Raw genomic sequence first — 18,188 nt, 5'->3', positions numbered from 1 at the left:
GAGCTACATCATGAGAGGAAGAGTCACACCGTAGATGCACCCGTCTTCCTCCTCTAACACATGAGTGAATTTCCCATGATTATCTCAGGTGCACATAACCCTGCTCATTTGCCTCTGTTCAGATGAATGCACTCAGCATCCCCCAGGAAAAGCAGAGGAATGTCACCATCCACCAACCACCGATAGCTTATATATTGGGATAAATATGTGAAATAAAGAAAGATGGTAAAAACAGCAATAAAACCGCACTGCTTCTCTGACTCCGGATCTGATTTCAAAGATACACAAACACTTTTCAAAGTTGGTGGACTTTACAAGCACTCATTTAGTATTCATTTTTATCATGCCAACAAGAAAAAGGAATAAAGAACTGCTAAAGTTAGTTTTCCGTTTGACATCTGAAACCTGGGATGGACAGAAAGATCGTTCCTTCATTCCCGTCTTGAAACAGCCAAATGATTTGAGGTATTTTTTAGGCTGCTTAAAAAAATTCTTAGCAAAAAGCATTTCAAATCAGGATAATATAATTGACAAAACTTGTCAGAGTATGTCACTGTTTAATAACAATCTGCTGCATAATCCTTAACTCCTTTTCTCTGTCATTCACTCTTCTCTGAACAGGAGCACCACAACCAGGGACATCAGAATAAGGAGTCGATCCACCCCAGACACAGAGCATCTCACATGAAATATCTCAGCTCATCCAAGACAGAGATCAATCTATCCTATATTCATAACACTACATATGAAAATTAAGTGGAGGATGCATTTTGGAAAACTCAGCCCTAGCAGTCAAGGTAATTAAGTGCATATACATTTAGGAATGCAATTGATTCTGAAGACCTATGAGTTATACTTCCTACATATTCAATTCTTCTTGCCCAACATCTTGAATAGGAATCTGCATTAAGGGCAAAAATGCAGACCTGCATCTATATGACTGTTCTTTAATAACAGTCCAAGGAAAGATAGACAAAATGGGGAAACACCAGGACTGGGACTGCCTGCTCGACCTTCATTCTTTTTATTTAGATGTGCACCAAGATGATCTTTAAACACTGATCACATTGCTTTTTCCATTCAATCCACTCAACAGTTTGCTTTTTTTTCTTACTATTACTACTGAACATGGGGCTAGAATTATGTGGACATCATCATTCATTCCTCTCTGTGCTTTGTGTTGTATTATTTTTTTTTCTGTAGGGTTCGTGGTATAAGTACCTTAGCCTTTCACAACTGATAACTAATCTTCTCAGCTCCTAAGGGAAAGCAGAGGTATTTTCCGTATATAAAACCAAGATAATAAAAACATCAAAGCTCAGAAGAAGCCATCATTTTTCTCCCTGAAATCCACATTTTCATTTATCATGCATATGTCATCCTCTGAAACAAATTAGGCAAGATGACTGCACAGTGCAGGATCAGAACAGGTGCATCCTGTGCTTTAGATAAGGAGGCTACCTTGTAGAAAAAACTGCCATAAAAAGAGCTACTCAAAGATGGTTGAGGCTACCTTAAGGACACCTTGTACAACAATATGAACTTACAGCTAAAACACAAATGTTACTTATCTAAATCAATTATCAGCTCAGTTTTCCTAAAGTGAATGTAGGCTAAAAATTTAAACCATTCTGACAAATTCACGAAGCCAGAAGAACAGTGCTGGATTAATGATCTGAGTGCTAGGCTTTGTTCTACAGATCACTGAGATCTGTCCTAATGCTATGAGCTCCTTCTCACAGCATGTGCTGACTCTGCAGAAAGACCCAAGGGAAGGAAAACACATGACCAAGGAAGTGCTTCCACATCCTAAGAAAAGGCGTAGAGAGTACATAAACTCAGACTGGGAGTCCTACACTACTTCTTGCTGTACTTCTGTTCTTCAGGCACAAAGATGACCTGTGCTCAAAAGCATGCGTACCACGCATCTGGTGCTGATCTGTTCTTGCTGCATCGAGAAAATGGGTTCTCTTCTTGTTGTTTGGTTGGTTGGTTTCAAATAGCCTGCTGAACTAGTAGCAACTGTCCTGGTGAAGTAGCTCCAAGTTTGCCCTCTATCAATTGGCCTGGCAGAACGTGGAAATTCCTCAGTGTAGCACCTCTGCCCTTTTGAAGGTAAAGGTATCATTAAATGAAGAAGATTCTGTGCTTTGAAAGAAATAGATCTGAATAGTGCGAACAAGTAACAGTTACCATTAGAGCAGAAAACTCAGAACACATTTTTCTTATAGATTATTGTGGAAGACAAATCTTTAAGGAAAGTCAGACAGGAATTCATCATTTCCAACTTATATTTTCTGCAGAATATCTCCTTAGTAGTAATACATTCAAAATGAAATACTGTCAAGTAATCTAAAACAAGTGCTTACCAATCAAGAAGCACTGGAAAACATTTTTTTTTTAAACAAGAAATTGAGAAAGCAGTGCCTTGTGCCTGATGGGGGCCCTTGTAAACCAAAGTCTTCCTTCCCCAATGACAGACACATTGCTACAGAGCCTGTCTGGTACAAGAGCTTCAGTGTGTGACCTCTAGGATGACAATGGATAGACTGAGCCTATTCAGCTTTCTCACTGTAAGGAACAAATGCAGACTCAGGCCTGTAAGACCTGTTCTACTAGAGCTGTGTGAAAACCCGTGGAAGAACTGCAACGCAAATCCTCCAAAATCAATTTTGAAATAACGACCATAGCCAATAATGTCAAAGATGCAACGTAACAACAGAAGGGGAAAGAAAAACACACCACTACTCATAGAAAGGCAAGATCATGACGTACACGGTGACCACATTTATGTGTAAAGACAAAGACCCTCCTCTTTTCCGCCGCACTACCGAACACACAACACCAGCACTCAAGGATCCAGCTGTGTTACAGACGTGTTTTCTGGTTTGATTTCTTTCAGGGCAGGTGTGCCACATGTTTGCTGCAAATGGATGCCGTTTAATTTACTCTACAGTAGGAGCAGAATGAACGGCGGAAGGATTTTCCCCAGACGGTTTTGGTGAACTCCTTTATCCCATTCGTGTAAACACAGCGCGTGTTCCGGTTTGCCGAGTCGTATATACACCCTGCAACTTCGTACAAAGTCTGAATGTTTAGTTAGCCAGAAGATTGTTTCCATCCTGTGATTCATTAGGTCCCTGTGGTACCCTCAACTTCCTTTATTTTGTACAATCACAAATTATATTAGTTTGTCTTATTTTGATAACCCCTCTAATTAATGTCCTGCACAGGAAACTTTATTACAGTTTTAAAACAGACTCATAAAACAAGGGCTTTTCCCCCTACTGGGGTGGCATAAGTGACAGTTGCATATAACTTTGTGATCAAGTGAGCAGTTCTTCACATTGCTTATTTATATGAGTGGGCAATTTCTGTTAATGAACGTGCTGGTTTCAATTCTGTCTTTAGTAAAAGGAATGTCAGAAATATACAGCTATGTGTATAGGGTTACAAGTGGAACGCTTCGAAAACGCAGTAAACAAACTTGGGACTGTACGATGCGAGAGCAGCACAGAGGCTGCAGGCATCCAAACCCACTTTGTGAACGAGTAACAAGTGTGATGGATTCAGGTTTTAGGTAAGGTTGTAGGAGGAGGGTGGAAAGAACCAAAAACCATTTGTCCTTGTTTCTCCTTCAGTCTGTCGTGTTTCCTAGCTCTCTCCCCCACTGCTAGCACCTTTTTCTCCCGACATGCAAGTGAAAGTGAATTAACCCTCCTCCTCTTCCTCCTGTTTCTCCTCCTCCTCCTCCCTTTTCCAGCTGCAATAAAATGACTTAAGAGCTGCAGGAATACAGCTGGGAAGCAAATACAGCTCATCACACTTGTGCGGAAGATGTTTGGCCCTTTGAAAACAGAAAATTCACAGCACTCACATTAAAGTACTTTGCACTTCATACCAATAAACCTGTCCTTACAGTTGTCTCTGCGTTTTCATCATTCCTTTTTACAGCTGGGTCAGATGACTACCCAATCGTTAAAGTCCTTACAATAAAAAGCAACTTGATCCATATCTCTTATTTCTAAGAATGTGACATACTGCTGAATCTCTGCATCTCACTGCAGGCATCCTATCCATAGACTTAAAACATCTCAGTCTTCCAGCACAGATTATTCACCCGTGAACCTGTGTTCTGTGAGATCAAAGGACTGATTCTCAGCCAAGTGCACGGTCTGTGTAAAAGCTAATTATTTTCCAATAGTAATAAATCAGAAGAAAATAGAAATGTCAGTGTACGGTGTTTGGAGATGAAGATATGTGGCATGAGAGTTAAATCGAACTAAGAAGGAAGCACGAGTGGAATGTCAGTAACTGTTACAGAGCAGCACAAGTTACATGGAATTAAGTTCTTTCATAGGAAGACAAAGGCAAACGACAGGAAAAAAAGCGACCAACAAAACCAGATACCATGTACAACATGGTTTGTGCTATTGAAGTTCCTTGAAGTTGCCACTATCACATTCTAAAAAGCCGAGTGGGTTTGACTTAAATCATTTGACATCAATTGAAGAGATCAGAATCCATCTTCTAGCAGACACACTTCAGCTGACAGGGAGTAAACCACAGCTCCATTAACATGAATTCTGTCATCCATGACAGCCTCGGCGATGACTTATCACAGCTTACAAAGAATTCCAGTGGAGAAAATGTTTAAAGGAAGTAATCTAAGGCTGCTGCAGTGTGCTGTGGCAGTCTTTCACAGATAGATAAGGTTACTTACCAGTACTTGGGGACTTTTGATCTCAGCTGTTTATGAGCACATTTATGTTTTTAGTGTGCATACGTGCAATTTTTCATGTCCCCTTGCTGAACTCTTTGCTACCGTTAAAATGTCTTTCAGTGGGGAAAACCAAATCTAAGGCCTCAGACGTTATTCAGTATTTCAGAAACAAAATAGAAAGAACTGAAATTTAGATTTAGTGCTAACCTGAACTCTGTGAAAGCAAGTATCTGGACTTCCACTGCCACGTTCAGCATGTTGAGACAATTAGCTGCTGATAGCTGACACCGTTAACAAATACACAGTTAATGTTCCCCGCACAAGGAGGTAACTCCTGAACAGCTTTTGAATGGTAGAGCACATCATGTTCTTATTGTCTCCTTTGAACATGACAACTGAAGTTGTACTGAGGGACATGGCTTAGTGGGGAAATATTGTTGGTAGGTGGATGGTTGAACTGGATGATCTTGGAGGTCTTTTCCAACCTTGGTGATTCTATGATTCCTTCTCCATGGCCCCAGAACAGGAGCTCTCCTCCAAGGTGGGGAATGTGCAGGCCCCAGAAGGTTGTGCAGGTGACCCTACTAGGCCTTAATTGCCTAGGTGACCCTACTATGCCTTGTGCTCAAGGTATGTTTGGACATTGTGCTGAGCAACATGGTCTGGTGAAAGCTATTGGTGATGGGTTGACTGGATGATCTCACAAGTCTTTTCCAACCATGCTGATTCTGTGATTCTGTGATTCTCATGGAGCAGCAGGCTTCTTGAGTGCAGCCTTTGGGCATAAAAACAATCATAGATGCAAAAGGAGCCTAAAGAGAGTCAAATAATTTTGAAAGTAGAAAATGTAGCAAGGACAAAAGCTGGTGGAAGGCATCTGCCACTCCCCAACTTAATGACTAGCAAAGGCAGAGAACTGAGACAATCACAGAGCCATAGAATACCCCATGGGAATTGGAAGGGACCCACAAGGATCAGCAAAGTGCAACCACTGACTCCACAAAGCACCACCCCAACCCCAGCCTCTGTAGGTTAAAAACCAAATCAAAAGAAAACTAAAAACATGCTATGCTCATCATTGCTTTATCCAACTGTTCTGTCCACAGCTTTCTGTTCTCACTGGCACTTGTTCCATATGGTTCATATTAATACATACTTAATGAGGAATTGTTAAGATGTTTTTTTTAAAGCAAATTCACCAAAAAGACTCTGCAATGTGCAATCTTAGTGCAAAGAACATACAAATTACACTTTCCTAACTTTAATCTGGACAGTGGAAATTTGCACCAAAGTTACCTTCTTCAGTTGCAGAGCTCAAGCAGGTGCCTGAAAATAATGAGTTGATGGACTGTACACAGAATTTTGTAACTGAACATTCAACATGTGCTGGGTATGATGGAAAAGGCAGCCCTGAATGGTACCTTAATGGCTTGTCCCCTGCTGATTAACATCATTTTCAATTCTCTGTTGGAACATTTTTTTAAGCAGGCACAACTTTCTTTGCAACCTCTTTTCCTCTACTTGTGCCGACCCGTAAGGGACCTTAAAACTTCAACTGGAACTCCAGTTTCAGCTCACATAATTGAATACAGTCTAAGAGTTCATATTAAGGCATCTATAAATACATACAGATCAGTTATTAAGCAAATACTATCAGTCAACAGTCAACTTGACTTCAGACAAACCTACATTTGTTGCGCTCTTTTAATAAACCATGCTTGAAAAAAATACGTACAGAGCTGTTTCATCCTTTCTTTTTTAATATTGCTTGATATGCAAGTGGCAAAACACTGCCATAATTAAAATATATGCAAAAAAAAATCTAGCTCATTTTTGTATTCTAACTGACATAAATCAGATGCACCTCTACTCCCAGTGTTTATGACTATCTTCTCGATACTCAAAGCCCAGACAGCCAACACAGGGTCACTTTAGTAGACAGTTGAGGAAATAAATTCCTCAGGAGGTGATTCATCTCATCGAATGCAGAAACTAATTTTAGGATGATGTGAATCACTCTCTGGAGATGCTCATTTCCTTCTACACGTTGTTATATACTTCTAGCACAATTTAACTTAATATAAAGCAGTGTACAACTTATTACATATAGTTTGAAACACAAAAAGATTGCTCATAAAATGTGATGCAGACTACAATAAGTCTGCTTTTAAGGATTTGACTTGTTAGTGCAGTCCTCTGCTACAGCAGCCAGACTTCATAAAGTAAACATTGGGTTGATACGGTGACCTGTCCAAATCAGACTCTGATTTAATAGAGTTCAGATCAGATTTGAAACTAGGAAACTGGAACTAAAAACCTCAAAGATATCAGAAGTCAACAAATCAAAGGTAATCAAGCTGGCAACTTATTTTTGAATTCAGAAGCTCAAATCTGGACTTGATCAACAAGTATGTGCTCTTCTTACAACTGGTTACTAAGAAAGATGTGTGCAATGTGCCAGCTCTACTTCAGGCATAAAAGGAATTTCTACAGCTTAGCCTTACACGTGTATTATGAATCACAAAAAGGACTTTCGAGAATTTTCAGAGGAAATTGTTAAATTATATAGTGAGAACTGTGTAGTTCATTAACATGAGTAATATGACAAAAGCTATATAGTACATTTCCAGGCAGCTTCAACTGCAAGCCAGCTTTTCTCTCATGCTGCATATAGCCACATGAGTATGTACCTCTAAAGTGAAAACTCACTGCAAATACATACTAACAGCCCAACAAGGACGTGCAGTTGTAAAGGGTGCTGAATGTGCAAAGATCCCAATCAGAAACCCAGAGCATGCAGAAAGCCTGAGATTGAAGAGTTCTGGCGTGCCAATGTCAGAGGTCAAAACAATGAGCTATTAAAGATACTTTCACTTCCTCAGAAATAAAGTGCTGTCTTGGGCTTGGAGGTGAAAGGTTAGAAAAGCTGTTTATCTGCCTCTCTGTTCCCATTCTTCCTTCTGTCAGGAAATCCTACATGCTCCTACACCCCGCTCAGGGTTTTCCAGGGGTCACAGACTCCCGACACAAGTGCCCGACATTGATTTAAGTGCAAAGACCACTTGGCTACAGGTTGCACTTTCCTGAAATGTACATTCTGCCATAAGGATGTGCTAAGCTTGGGTGGAAGGCAAAAGCACAGATGCTTCACCACATTATTGCTGAAGGAAGAGTGAAGCCACAGCCATCAGTTTTCATAATCCAAGCTATTATACAGTTATTATAGCTAGAACAAAAAAATCCAAATATATGGCCTGGAGCAGCATGTTTAACCAGTGGGAAACATGTGGAGAGGGGGAAGAGGTTGTTCCTTCTCCCAGAGCCTAATAATAAGCAGAGTAAGCAAAGGAGCAACAGCACAAGGTCCTGGGTGATGCAGGGAAAGGGATACATGTCGAAGGGCTGGTGGTATGAGCACAGAGCAGCTACCCAGGGCTGGAAGGGCCTTGGACGTGGTTGCTGCCATGCAGGAATGCCAGTAGGGTTAAACTGATGATGCTGAAGGAAAGCACCTACCTGCAGGCATGGAGTGGGCAGGGGATTCTTATTTACCATCACCTCTCTCTGGTCTGCCCCACTCTGAGCTGCCTCAGTTTACAGAATTCTATACACCTTGTTACTGTTGTTATCAAGCCTACCTCGAAATTCAGAATAACCTCCAGATTGCTGAAGGTGCCCATTAAAAAGTGGAAGGAAGATCTATAAAGAAGACCTAGGAGCTCACAGCTCAATGCTTGAGCTAATCTAAGGAACTGCCATAAATAAATACTAGGTATAATACTTGTTTGCATATATTAGTTCCATACAGCGTGCATCCCCACACATTCATACTGCTGATTACCTCTGAGGAACCACTGTACGAGGTACTCCCAAGGAGTACACCTTCCAGTACCAAAAACACCTCGTTTCTTTCCCACAATTTCTTTTTTTCAGTGATTTCTGATTATCTACACAACACTTCCACTGGCTTTCCACAAAGGAAAATATTTCCTACTTCCAAATTATTTTAGACAGACATCAAAACACTGAACAGGAAAAATAGTTAAACGTAAATATTAAGCAAATAATAACACATTCACAAGAGATCAAACAGAAAAGATCCAAATGAACTCTTCAGATGACTAGAAATGTTTTTAAGAGTTTATGATTTTTAACAGAAATGTATCAGCACTATTCCCAGTGGTAGCTGGACTTGAAGACATCACACAAATACGAAACATAACCAGAAGTGAGGTGTGCACTCCCTATCTGCAAGCCTAGTAGCAGCTTCTTCACATTACTGTGGGCAGCACATCACTCACGATTTCTGCATCTTATTTGGTTCTAAAACCAGAATGATCTGTTATTAGTCACCGGATCATGAAAACTGAATGCTTTTTCAAGGAGTTTCAGAGCACAGCCTGCTGTATTGGTTATGTTCTTACCAGATTTATCAGCTGAGTGTGGACGATGTCTTCCACCAAGATGGCAGACTCGTGGAGCGGCCTGCGAGCGTCTCCCAAGGAAAACCTGAAAGAAAGAAGTTTATTGCAAGGTTATGGAAAGGACTTAAAAAGAAACCAAGTAGGTGGTCTCGAGTGAAATAAAAAACATCTGACTGAGAAAAAGCTTAATACACCTGTATACCATATGGAAATGGACTGCTTAGTGTGTTGCAAGAAATATAAATTTAAGTAACATGATCGAAGGGACAAAAGGGCTTTAAGAATGTACACTGAAATACTTGGTGACATAAGCTGAAAAGCGGGGAAAGGCCAGTTTGTAGGATCATCTTAAAAAAACTACAGTAGGCAAAGCTGTAACACTGTTCAAGAAGCGTTTAGATGAGGTGCTAATGGATTTGGTTTAGTGGTTGGGTAGGGATAGTGATAGGAGGATGGTTGGACTAGATGATCTTGTAGGTCCTTTCCAACCTTATGAACCTATGAATCTATGAACGGGTCCACATGGAGAATATCTGCATTTGCAGCCCCCTTCACCTACACAATTCCAAAATAAATATGTCCAAAGGTAAAATATTAGCAAGGATTTTATTCCAAATTGAAATGTTTGTGGTAAGATATGGAAAGAACTACTACGAACTGAGGCTGTTTAAGTCTGCATTGCAAGACTGAATGACAGGAGGCCAGAAGGAGATAACAGCATTAATATCACAAGAGGAAATTTGAAATATCCAAGACATCCAAATGAGACTAACAGATTTATTTCTTATTTCTTAATTCTTAATCCTTTCAGACCAACAGCTGAACAGTGAAGGACTCACAGTGTCCCAAAAGAATGTAGATTGCTCTATTTGTGCAACCAGTGCTCACTCCTATCCACTCAAGGTCAGCAAGCCCAGAGCTGCTCACGCCTCCATTGGATAACGGAGTTGCAAGCCAGAAAAAAGGGTCTCATTCTATGCAGTTTCCCTTCATCACATAAGGCAAAAAGATGCCTTTTTTCCTTTTTTTTTTCCACTTGATTACTGTTTGCTCTTTGCCCCCAAAGCCTGTATTTCCAGGTTAATGCACCAGAGCAGAAATGGGGTACACCAGGTTTCTAGCTACGGTTCTTGGTTTTAAACACCTCTAAATTATTCACAGATTTCTTTACACTACACACAACTCTGAGAATGTTTGTTGATTCATCAAACACACAACTTGTCTCAGAAGGACACAATAAAAAAGTAACACTGGTCTTTCCTATTTACTCAGCCATTTCTATAAATGATAAAGGATTAATGAACATCAAAGTCCCTCAGTTTCTTATCTCAGTTTCTATGCAAAAAAGGTCACATTTTTCCAAGTTATAATGAACAGAATCAGGAACCAACTTGAGTGCTTCCATAGCAAATGTCAAATGTTGTCCTGCTACTTCTGAAGGAAGGACCAAAGAAACACGACACTGATGGGAGAAAGAAGTGGTAAGAGAACTGTTCAATATCTTTATAAATGATCTGGATTCTTCTTCCCAGTGCAGTGATGGAGCACTGGAGCTGCACACAGAGGTGGTGGATCTCCTTCTCTGGAGACGTTCAGGACCCACCTGGACACCGAGCTGTGCACCCTGGGCTGGGAGCTGCTTTGGGTTGGACTCCATGATCTCTGCAGGTCCCTTCCAACACCTACAGCTCTGTGATTCTGTGGTTGAGGGCATTGAGTGCATCCTCAGTCCATTTGCAGATGACACTAAGTTGGGAGGAAGCGCTGACCTGCCTGGGGCTAGCAAGGCCCTACAGAGGGATGTGGACAGGCTGGAACAGTGGGCTGAGGCCAATGGGATGAAGACCAAGCACCGGGTCCCACGCTTTGGCCACACAACCTCGGGTAACACTACACGCTTGGGGTGGAGTGGCTGGAAGACTATGTGGAAGAAAAGGACCTGAGCAATTTGCTCAGCTAACTTCACACCTCCCATGGGCACAGCAGAGGGCTGGTGCACAGCTCTGCACCTACACATTATCACTTTCCTCACTGTTAAACCTGGCAATGAGAACAACCCAGAGCAGGCCTGGCACCTCCAGTGGCCTGCCATCGGCACAATATTGTTGAGATGCGTTCGTTCCAACAATGGAAGTCTCAGGAAATCAAGGGCACTCATGAAATCCAAGTCATCAGTCATTGCAAAGGCTTGCTCTACTTCCTACCCATTTCAGCTAAATTATTTTTAAAACTGTTAATTCCCAAGTGGTTGCAATTAAGCCTAACAAGGGCTCACTGAAAATACCTTCCCATTCCACGAATATCAAAATAAAAAAGTGATTCCAGCCTTACATCATTACAGCAGTGAAAGGTCACTTGCTGATTTCAGGTATTTCCGCTGGGCATTTCTAACCCTCTCTTTCTCCACCTAAAAACGAGCTTTTAAATTCAGAAAACTTGTGCAGGAAAATATACTCACTATAACTGAAATGCTACAGGACAACTCAAAGAATTTTCCTTCCTATATTGTAGAAGTGCACATGTACATGAATTATAACATCAGACCCTTTCTAGGACTGCAAGCACAGAGCTGCAAGCACACCAGATCCTATTAAATATTTTATAAACCACAAATACCTGTGTATTCCATAGGAAATACATATAAAAATACAATTATTTATTACCACATTACACTGGAATGTATAGTAATATAAAAAACCTCCTCAATTTATAACAATTGCTCATAGGTGATAAAGTCTAAATATTTCAGTTTTAAGTATGATGTGTATGTAAATTGCCAGAAAAAAAATACTTTTTTTTTTTTTTTTTCTAATCAACCAATAATTCAGCCACAACAACCATGACATACTGCTCAATCTCACCTGGAATCATAGAATCACCAAGGTTGGAAAAGACCTCCAAGGTCATCCAGTCCAACCATCCATCCACCACCAATATTTCCCACCAAACCACATTCCTCAGTATCACATTTACACCGCTCTGGAACACCTCAAGGGATGGTGACCCCTCCACCTCCCTGGGAAACCCATTCCATCACACGACCACTTTATTGTGAAGAAAGTCTTCCTCATATCCAACCTGACTGACTCTTTGGCATCTAAAAATCATCTCCCATTATGTGCAGAAGTCGAAATGCAAAACAAATATTTATATATATGTATGTTTCTGAATAGTAAATGTCTGGTGGGCAGCATTATGATCTCCAACACAAATTACTTGGTTCATGTTAGCAGGCAGATATCTCACATACACAAAGGAAAGGCTTTTTGGTTTTCTATTTCTGAAAGCACCAAGGGTAACAGTATTTCTGAGCTACAGTGCTGACTCTACTGAGAGATTCTGCATTCAGAAACCTCTCACAAAGGTAACTTTCAGCTTCAAAAATTGCATGAGAAGAGATGCCATCAAAATACAAATTATTGATCCAAGAGGAGACAGCCAACAGCAAATCCTTTGCTCCATTCTGATGCAGAGGATAAGTCAGAGGTGATGGTGAAATTCTATATTAGAACACAAGGCAGAGAGATATAAAACGAAATTCACTACTTCATTATATAGAATACCAAGTTGAAAATCATGTTCCATATGCACCTACTCAAAATCTGGTGCCCTGGCTTCTGAAAGCTGAAAAAAACCTTGATATTTTAATGTAACTATTGAATTTTATTTCACATTTGCTTTGTTTTTAATGGTTCAATAGACAGTCCTAAAAAGAACCTTCCATTTGTTGGGTATACCTATTAAGTCTTTCAATGAACCACGTCAAAATTCTGTTGAACACAGGAGAGAGACGTTTCCCTGTAGGTCAACAGTGAAAACACAGCAAAAATACATTAGCAGTTCAGCAAAACAGTCAAACAATAAAGGAGAGTGCTCTGACACAGAAGCACCTGCCCATTATACACGCCATGGAATTACAAACTCTTCTCAGATGTTCCAGAGTCAGAGGTTTTCTATTGTGATGAAACGTTTTTTACAAGGGAATATCACTCCCCCCACTTTTCACAGGAATAGAGAGAACAGACCACCACAACTCTTTCATTGCTTACTTTCACTTTCTATTTCTAATTCATTGAAGTTCCCATAATGATGTTTCCAAGCTTGTCAGAGGGCCCAATGTCCAGTGCACTCAGAGCACATAGCACCCTGTATGCCCATACACACACTCATACAGTTACACGTGCTAAGGTACAGCATCTGCTCATGGCACAGAGACCTCTACTTGCAAGAACCTCAAAACCCTGGGCAGTTACAGAAATAGATAAAGCACTTGGGGCTTTACAAGGCTGCAAAGCATGGAGCCCTGCTCGAGAAGGCCGATGCAGAGCTCTCCAGGTGGCCGGACCACCAGGAAAGTGGCTGAGGAGACGGAGCTGCGGCGACCTCCCATCGTCCCCGGCCCCGCAATGCAGTGCTGGCCAGAAAGGAAGTCAGCCAGGGTGGCTGGGAGTGCACGGAGCTAGAATAAATACTTGCCTTAAGTGGGGCGTCTATTGAGTTCATACCATAACAAAGCTGCCCCAACTCATGTGGAATTTACCACCTTGAATAAATCTGATGAAACGAGCCTAGGAAAAGCATAAAGGCAGTGAAGGAGACTGGTGGGAAACATGCATTTTTCCTTTTCTGTTTCGACCTTTTTGCCTCTTCTGTTTCTAGCTGACGTAATGTTTATTTTCCATCTCTGCCCTGGGTCTGTTGGTCCTGGAGAGAGGAGGCTGAGGGGCAGCTCCTCAGGGAGATGGGAGCTGGAAGGTGTTCAGCTCAGGGTGAAGGAGAATGGGATGTCCACCAGTAGGGCAGAACCCATCAACCCACCAAGCAGAATGCCATCAGGATGGAAGTGCTCACTGCATGTAGAACTAAATAATTCACTGTTACAGACTTAGAAAACAGGCAAGGACTCCATAGAATCGTGGAGGGAAAACACTACTAGAAATATTTGGACTGGATAATATCTGGGCTCACGTCTCCTCAGTACTGCAAGAATACAAAAAAGACTGTGATCTCCTTGTCCAGTGGAGGGCCACAGAGGTAATAAAGGGTGTAGAGCAACTCACTTATGAGGAAAGGCTGAGAGAGCTGGGGCTGTTCAGCCTTGAGAAAAGAACACTCAGAGGGGATCTGATCCACGTCTGTAAATATCAAAGGAGTGGGAGGCAAAGGGACGAGGCCGGACTCTTCTCAGCAGTGTGTGCTGATAGGACGAGGGGAAATGGCCACAAACTGAAGCATAGGAAGTTCTGCAAAATGTGTGTGGGAACTCCTTCCCAGTGCAGTGATGCAGCACTGGAGCTGCACACAGAGGTGGTGGATCTCCTCTGGAGATGTTCAGGACCCACCTGGACACCGAGCTGTGCACCCTGGGCTGGGAGCTGCTTTGGGTTGGACTCCTTTATCTCTGGTGGTCCCACCCAACCTCTACAGTTCTGTGATTCTGTGAACACACAGCAATACTGTCAGCTGCTTGTCAGGAACGCATCTGGAACACATCATTACACACCTAGTTTTCAGTGATGCCTCGCAGCATAAGCAAGTCTCTTCCTAAATATATCGGTTATTAAAGATCTGATGGTCAGGTGGTGACAATGAGAATCAGTTTTGTAGCACAAAAACATCCAGAAAACTTCTAGCAATTCAAATACCAGAATGAGAGAGACTGCAAATCACCATACATAAGTAACAACAGACTTTGGAAAATCAGCACTACAGTGCATTGAAGTAATTTGGTTTGGTCCCATATGAGACTAATTCTAAGACAAAGGTAGAATCATACAGTTCCTGGGGTTGGAAGGGGCCTCTAAGGTCCACCTAGTCCAACTCCCCTGCAATGAACAGGGACACCACGGATAGATAAGGCTGCCCAAGTTCTGATCCAGCCTCGCCATGATAACATATTGGGTTCTGGTCCTGAAGCTGACAGAAGATTGGGAAACCACAGGTTTCTAGTGCTCTAACAGACAACACATTAAAAAACGAGGACTATGTCTTTTTTGAAGTCTTAACATTTAAAGCAAGCACTTCTTTCTGCCTTTTGTTTGCCACGTCTGCTGTTGAACAAATTAGGCAGAATCAGAGTCTGAAAGTAAAGAAGTGTCAGTGCAAAAGCAGAAAACGAGACACACACAGGAGGATACGCTGTATGGAGTGTGGAAATGGAATGAAAGAAGAAAGTCAGGGGGAAGAAAGTGTGACAGAACAAAGATGGTTGGTGCAGGAAAGAGGTCTAAGCACCGAGGTGGGAAGAGGTGGAAGGACATCCAGATGTGGCCTCAGAATACTTCTGTGTTACATTAAAATACACTACATAACAGAGAGATGGTATGACAAGACATCGTTTTACAGGCATCGTTCCTTCATAATGCCATCAGTGAACTGAGCGAAGGGACGTTCGTTTTAAAATGAATAACTTACTTGGTTATTGCTTTACCTTTGGGAGAAAACAGAACACATTAAGCCCTTGAATTTTTATAACCAATGAGCACAAACTACCAGTACTACATGAAAATGGATCAGAATAACTGTATCAGCAGTGTGTTGACTGCTGCCTATGTGTTTTTCTGCTCTTCAAAGGACATGTAAAAATAAAAGGCAACCTTAATTTCTATTCGAGTAAATACATTCACAGAAAATGAATTTACAAGCTTGGATTAATGACATGAGGTTTGTGTGAGTATGACATGTCATGCAGGACACAGTTCTTTGCTAGGATTTAGTGGAAGTATTGGAGATAAGAAGTCGAACTACAAGTTGCTGCCGGAGGTTCTCCATGACTTCGACTTGTATAGCTCTCTTCTTCTCCTAACGGAAGAGCTTTACAATACAAACAGTAAGGTTCCCAAGCCTAAGCTGCACAGAGCTACTCCATGTCACTTTACTCTCTTTGGGATGCAACTACACCATTACAAACAAAAACAAGAACACTAGCCTCATCCTCTAATATGAAGACCCAACTACTACCTTTAAACCCTGCCGGTTTTTAAAATTAATCCATCTAAATCTACACAAATGGTCTTACGGCCACAATTACTGGATGATGGGACAATAATACCCAGTTTCAAGAAGTCTTCTATGGAAGATATTTTAAAATAAGTTGTAAGTACATATATAAATACAATTCAGCTAATTTGTTCAGTGTTACGTTATTTTGCATGCAAAATTGAGTAAATTGGCAGTGTTATTTCCTCTAGAACTCTATTTTCCCTCCTCACTGTGGGTAGCAATCCTACCTCTCCGTAGTGCTTGAAAGCATCCCTATCCCAATGCTCCCTGTAACTCCTTGCTCTCCTACACCTATGGAAACATACTCCATTCTCCTTTCTGGAAACACTGGAAACTAAGCTCAGCGAGGAACAGGAGGTCTCATGATGTTAAACAAGAACACGAAACAAAATCTTCACTATGTGGCTTAAAAAACTTTAAAATGAGATATGAGCACAAACTGAGACAGCACGTCAGCTACAACTAACACACGGTTCTTGGAATTCCTTAAAAGAAAATACTGAAAGCCATATTCAGAGTCTGAAATAAGTTTCAGCAATGCTTGTCATTATTAAAATATTAAAACAGGAAAAGAGTTTGTAATTAATAATAGTTTTGACCTTAGTGGAAAAAATTCAATATTTAATTGTGTTCTCTATGGATACTTCTCAATTACTTTGTTGGGCAGCAACACCCAAAGACATCAAGTTCATGGTGTCATTGAGGGAATATCTTTCTAAGACCAATTTTCTTTACCTGAAAATTTAAGTATGTTCTTTGCACCATGAATTGATAAGGTCTGCCAGAGAATGGGATTAATAATGCCTAACAGCTCATCACATGAAAAGTCAGACTTTTTTCTCAGAAAGAGAAGCCCTGTCCTCAGTGACTCCACCATAAATCAAGGATAAAATCAAGGATAACATGAAACCCTTGGGGAGTGAACTTTGGAGATGCTGAAGACTCCCACTCCATGGGAGATCACTCTGTCTTGATTTAGTAATAACATGTTTTGTTATAGCATGGACTCTCTGAATCGTGTACTTTAGCTGAGACTGAAATTGTTTTAATTACATGGAAAAAAACTACAAAAACTTAGCTTTACTTTCTACAAGGGGGAATTTTCCCTGACGCTTCTTTAAATAATCTGTAGAACACATGGTAAGAGATCTGTATCTAAATTTTGCTTAAATAAATTCATACTCTTACCTAAATGATGACTCTATCAAGGAACTGACAGCACTATGCCGCTGCTGGTATCGATTGGAAAGGGCATGTGGAGATAATCTGACCCAATCCCTCTGCTCAGAGAAGGATGCTGTGTCCAGTCAGGTTTGAGTACCCCTAAGAATAGAGTCTCTGCGCCCACCCTGCTGGCAGTGTCTAATGCAGCTGTATGCTGTAGGCCTTCTTTGCCACAAGAGCAGATTGTTGGCCAACAGTCAACACTCTATCCACGTGGGATCTCCCAAAGCTTGCGTTGATCCATTGTGTTATTCCTCTCCAGGGGTAGTTGTCACTTTATCAATTTGTGTGTGGGGTTGTTACGGGGGACAGGTCTTGAATGTCTCCAGAGAAGGAGACTCAGTGGGCAGTGCTTTGTCACCCTTGAGACCTCCCCTCAGTTACAGTGACTTCTCTTCATAAGCAATGACATACTTAAAATTCACGTGGAAATACTCTATGTTTTACATCTGAAAGGATGAACACATGACTTAAACTACATGGGTTGTTCTGAAAGTAGTGCCTCCTATTTCATTATGTTACTCTATCAAATAGTAACATCATCTGTTACTTTGGGAGTGATCAGTATGTATGTAAAACGTTGTTCACTCTGCAGCAAGGTGCCTGGACAGACTCTCTCTTCAGAGAGAGTGATGAGGTGCTGGAACAGACTGCCCAGAGAGGGTGTGCTGCTCCATCCTTGATGTGTTTAAGACCAAATTGGATGGGGCCCTGGACAGCCTGGTCTAGAACCAGACCTGGAGGTTGGTGGCCCTGCCTGTGGCAGGAGGTTGGAACATGATGGTCCCTGGGGTCTTTTCCAACCCAAGCCACTC

At 41.3% G+C, this 18,188-nt stretch overlaps 1 protein-coding gene across 5 annotated transcripts in view; it reads right to left on the bottom strand.

Annotated features, from left to right (window-relative positions):
• SUPT3H (SPT3 homolog, SAGA and STAGA complex component) overlaps positions 1–18,188 on the bottom strand; it is a 256,585-nt gene that overhangs the window by 119,551 nt on the left and 118,846 nt on the right. For all 5 annotated transcript variants that reach the window (XM_065730439.1, XM_065730438.1, XM_065730440.1 and 2 more), the window contains one exon: positions 9,148–9,232. In XM_065730439.1, the coding sequence (XP_065586511.1) occupies positions 9,148–9,232 (85 nt within the window). The remainder of the gene's footprint in view (positions 1–9,147; positions 9,233–18,188) is intronic.

This window comes from Cyrtonyx montezumae, unplaced genomic scaffold (genome assembly GCF_038088225.1).
Source record: "Cyrtonyx montezumae isolate F1298 unplaced genomic scaffold, pur_monq_1.0 scaffold_13, whole genome shotgun sequence".
Classification (NCBI taxonomy): domain Eukaryota; kingdom Metazoa; phylum Chordata; class Aves; order Galliformes; family Odontophoridae; genus Cyrtonyx; species Cyrtonyx montezumae.
This window is presented reverse-complemented; position numbering and strand designations above follow the sequence as displayed.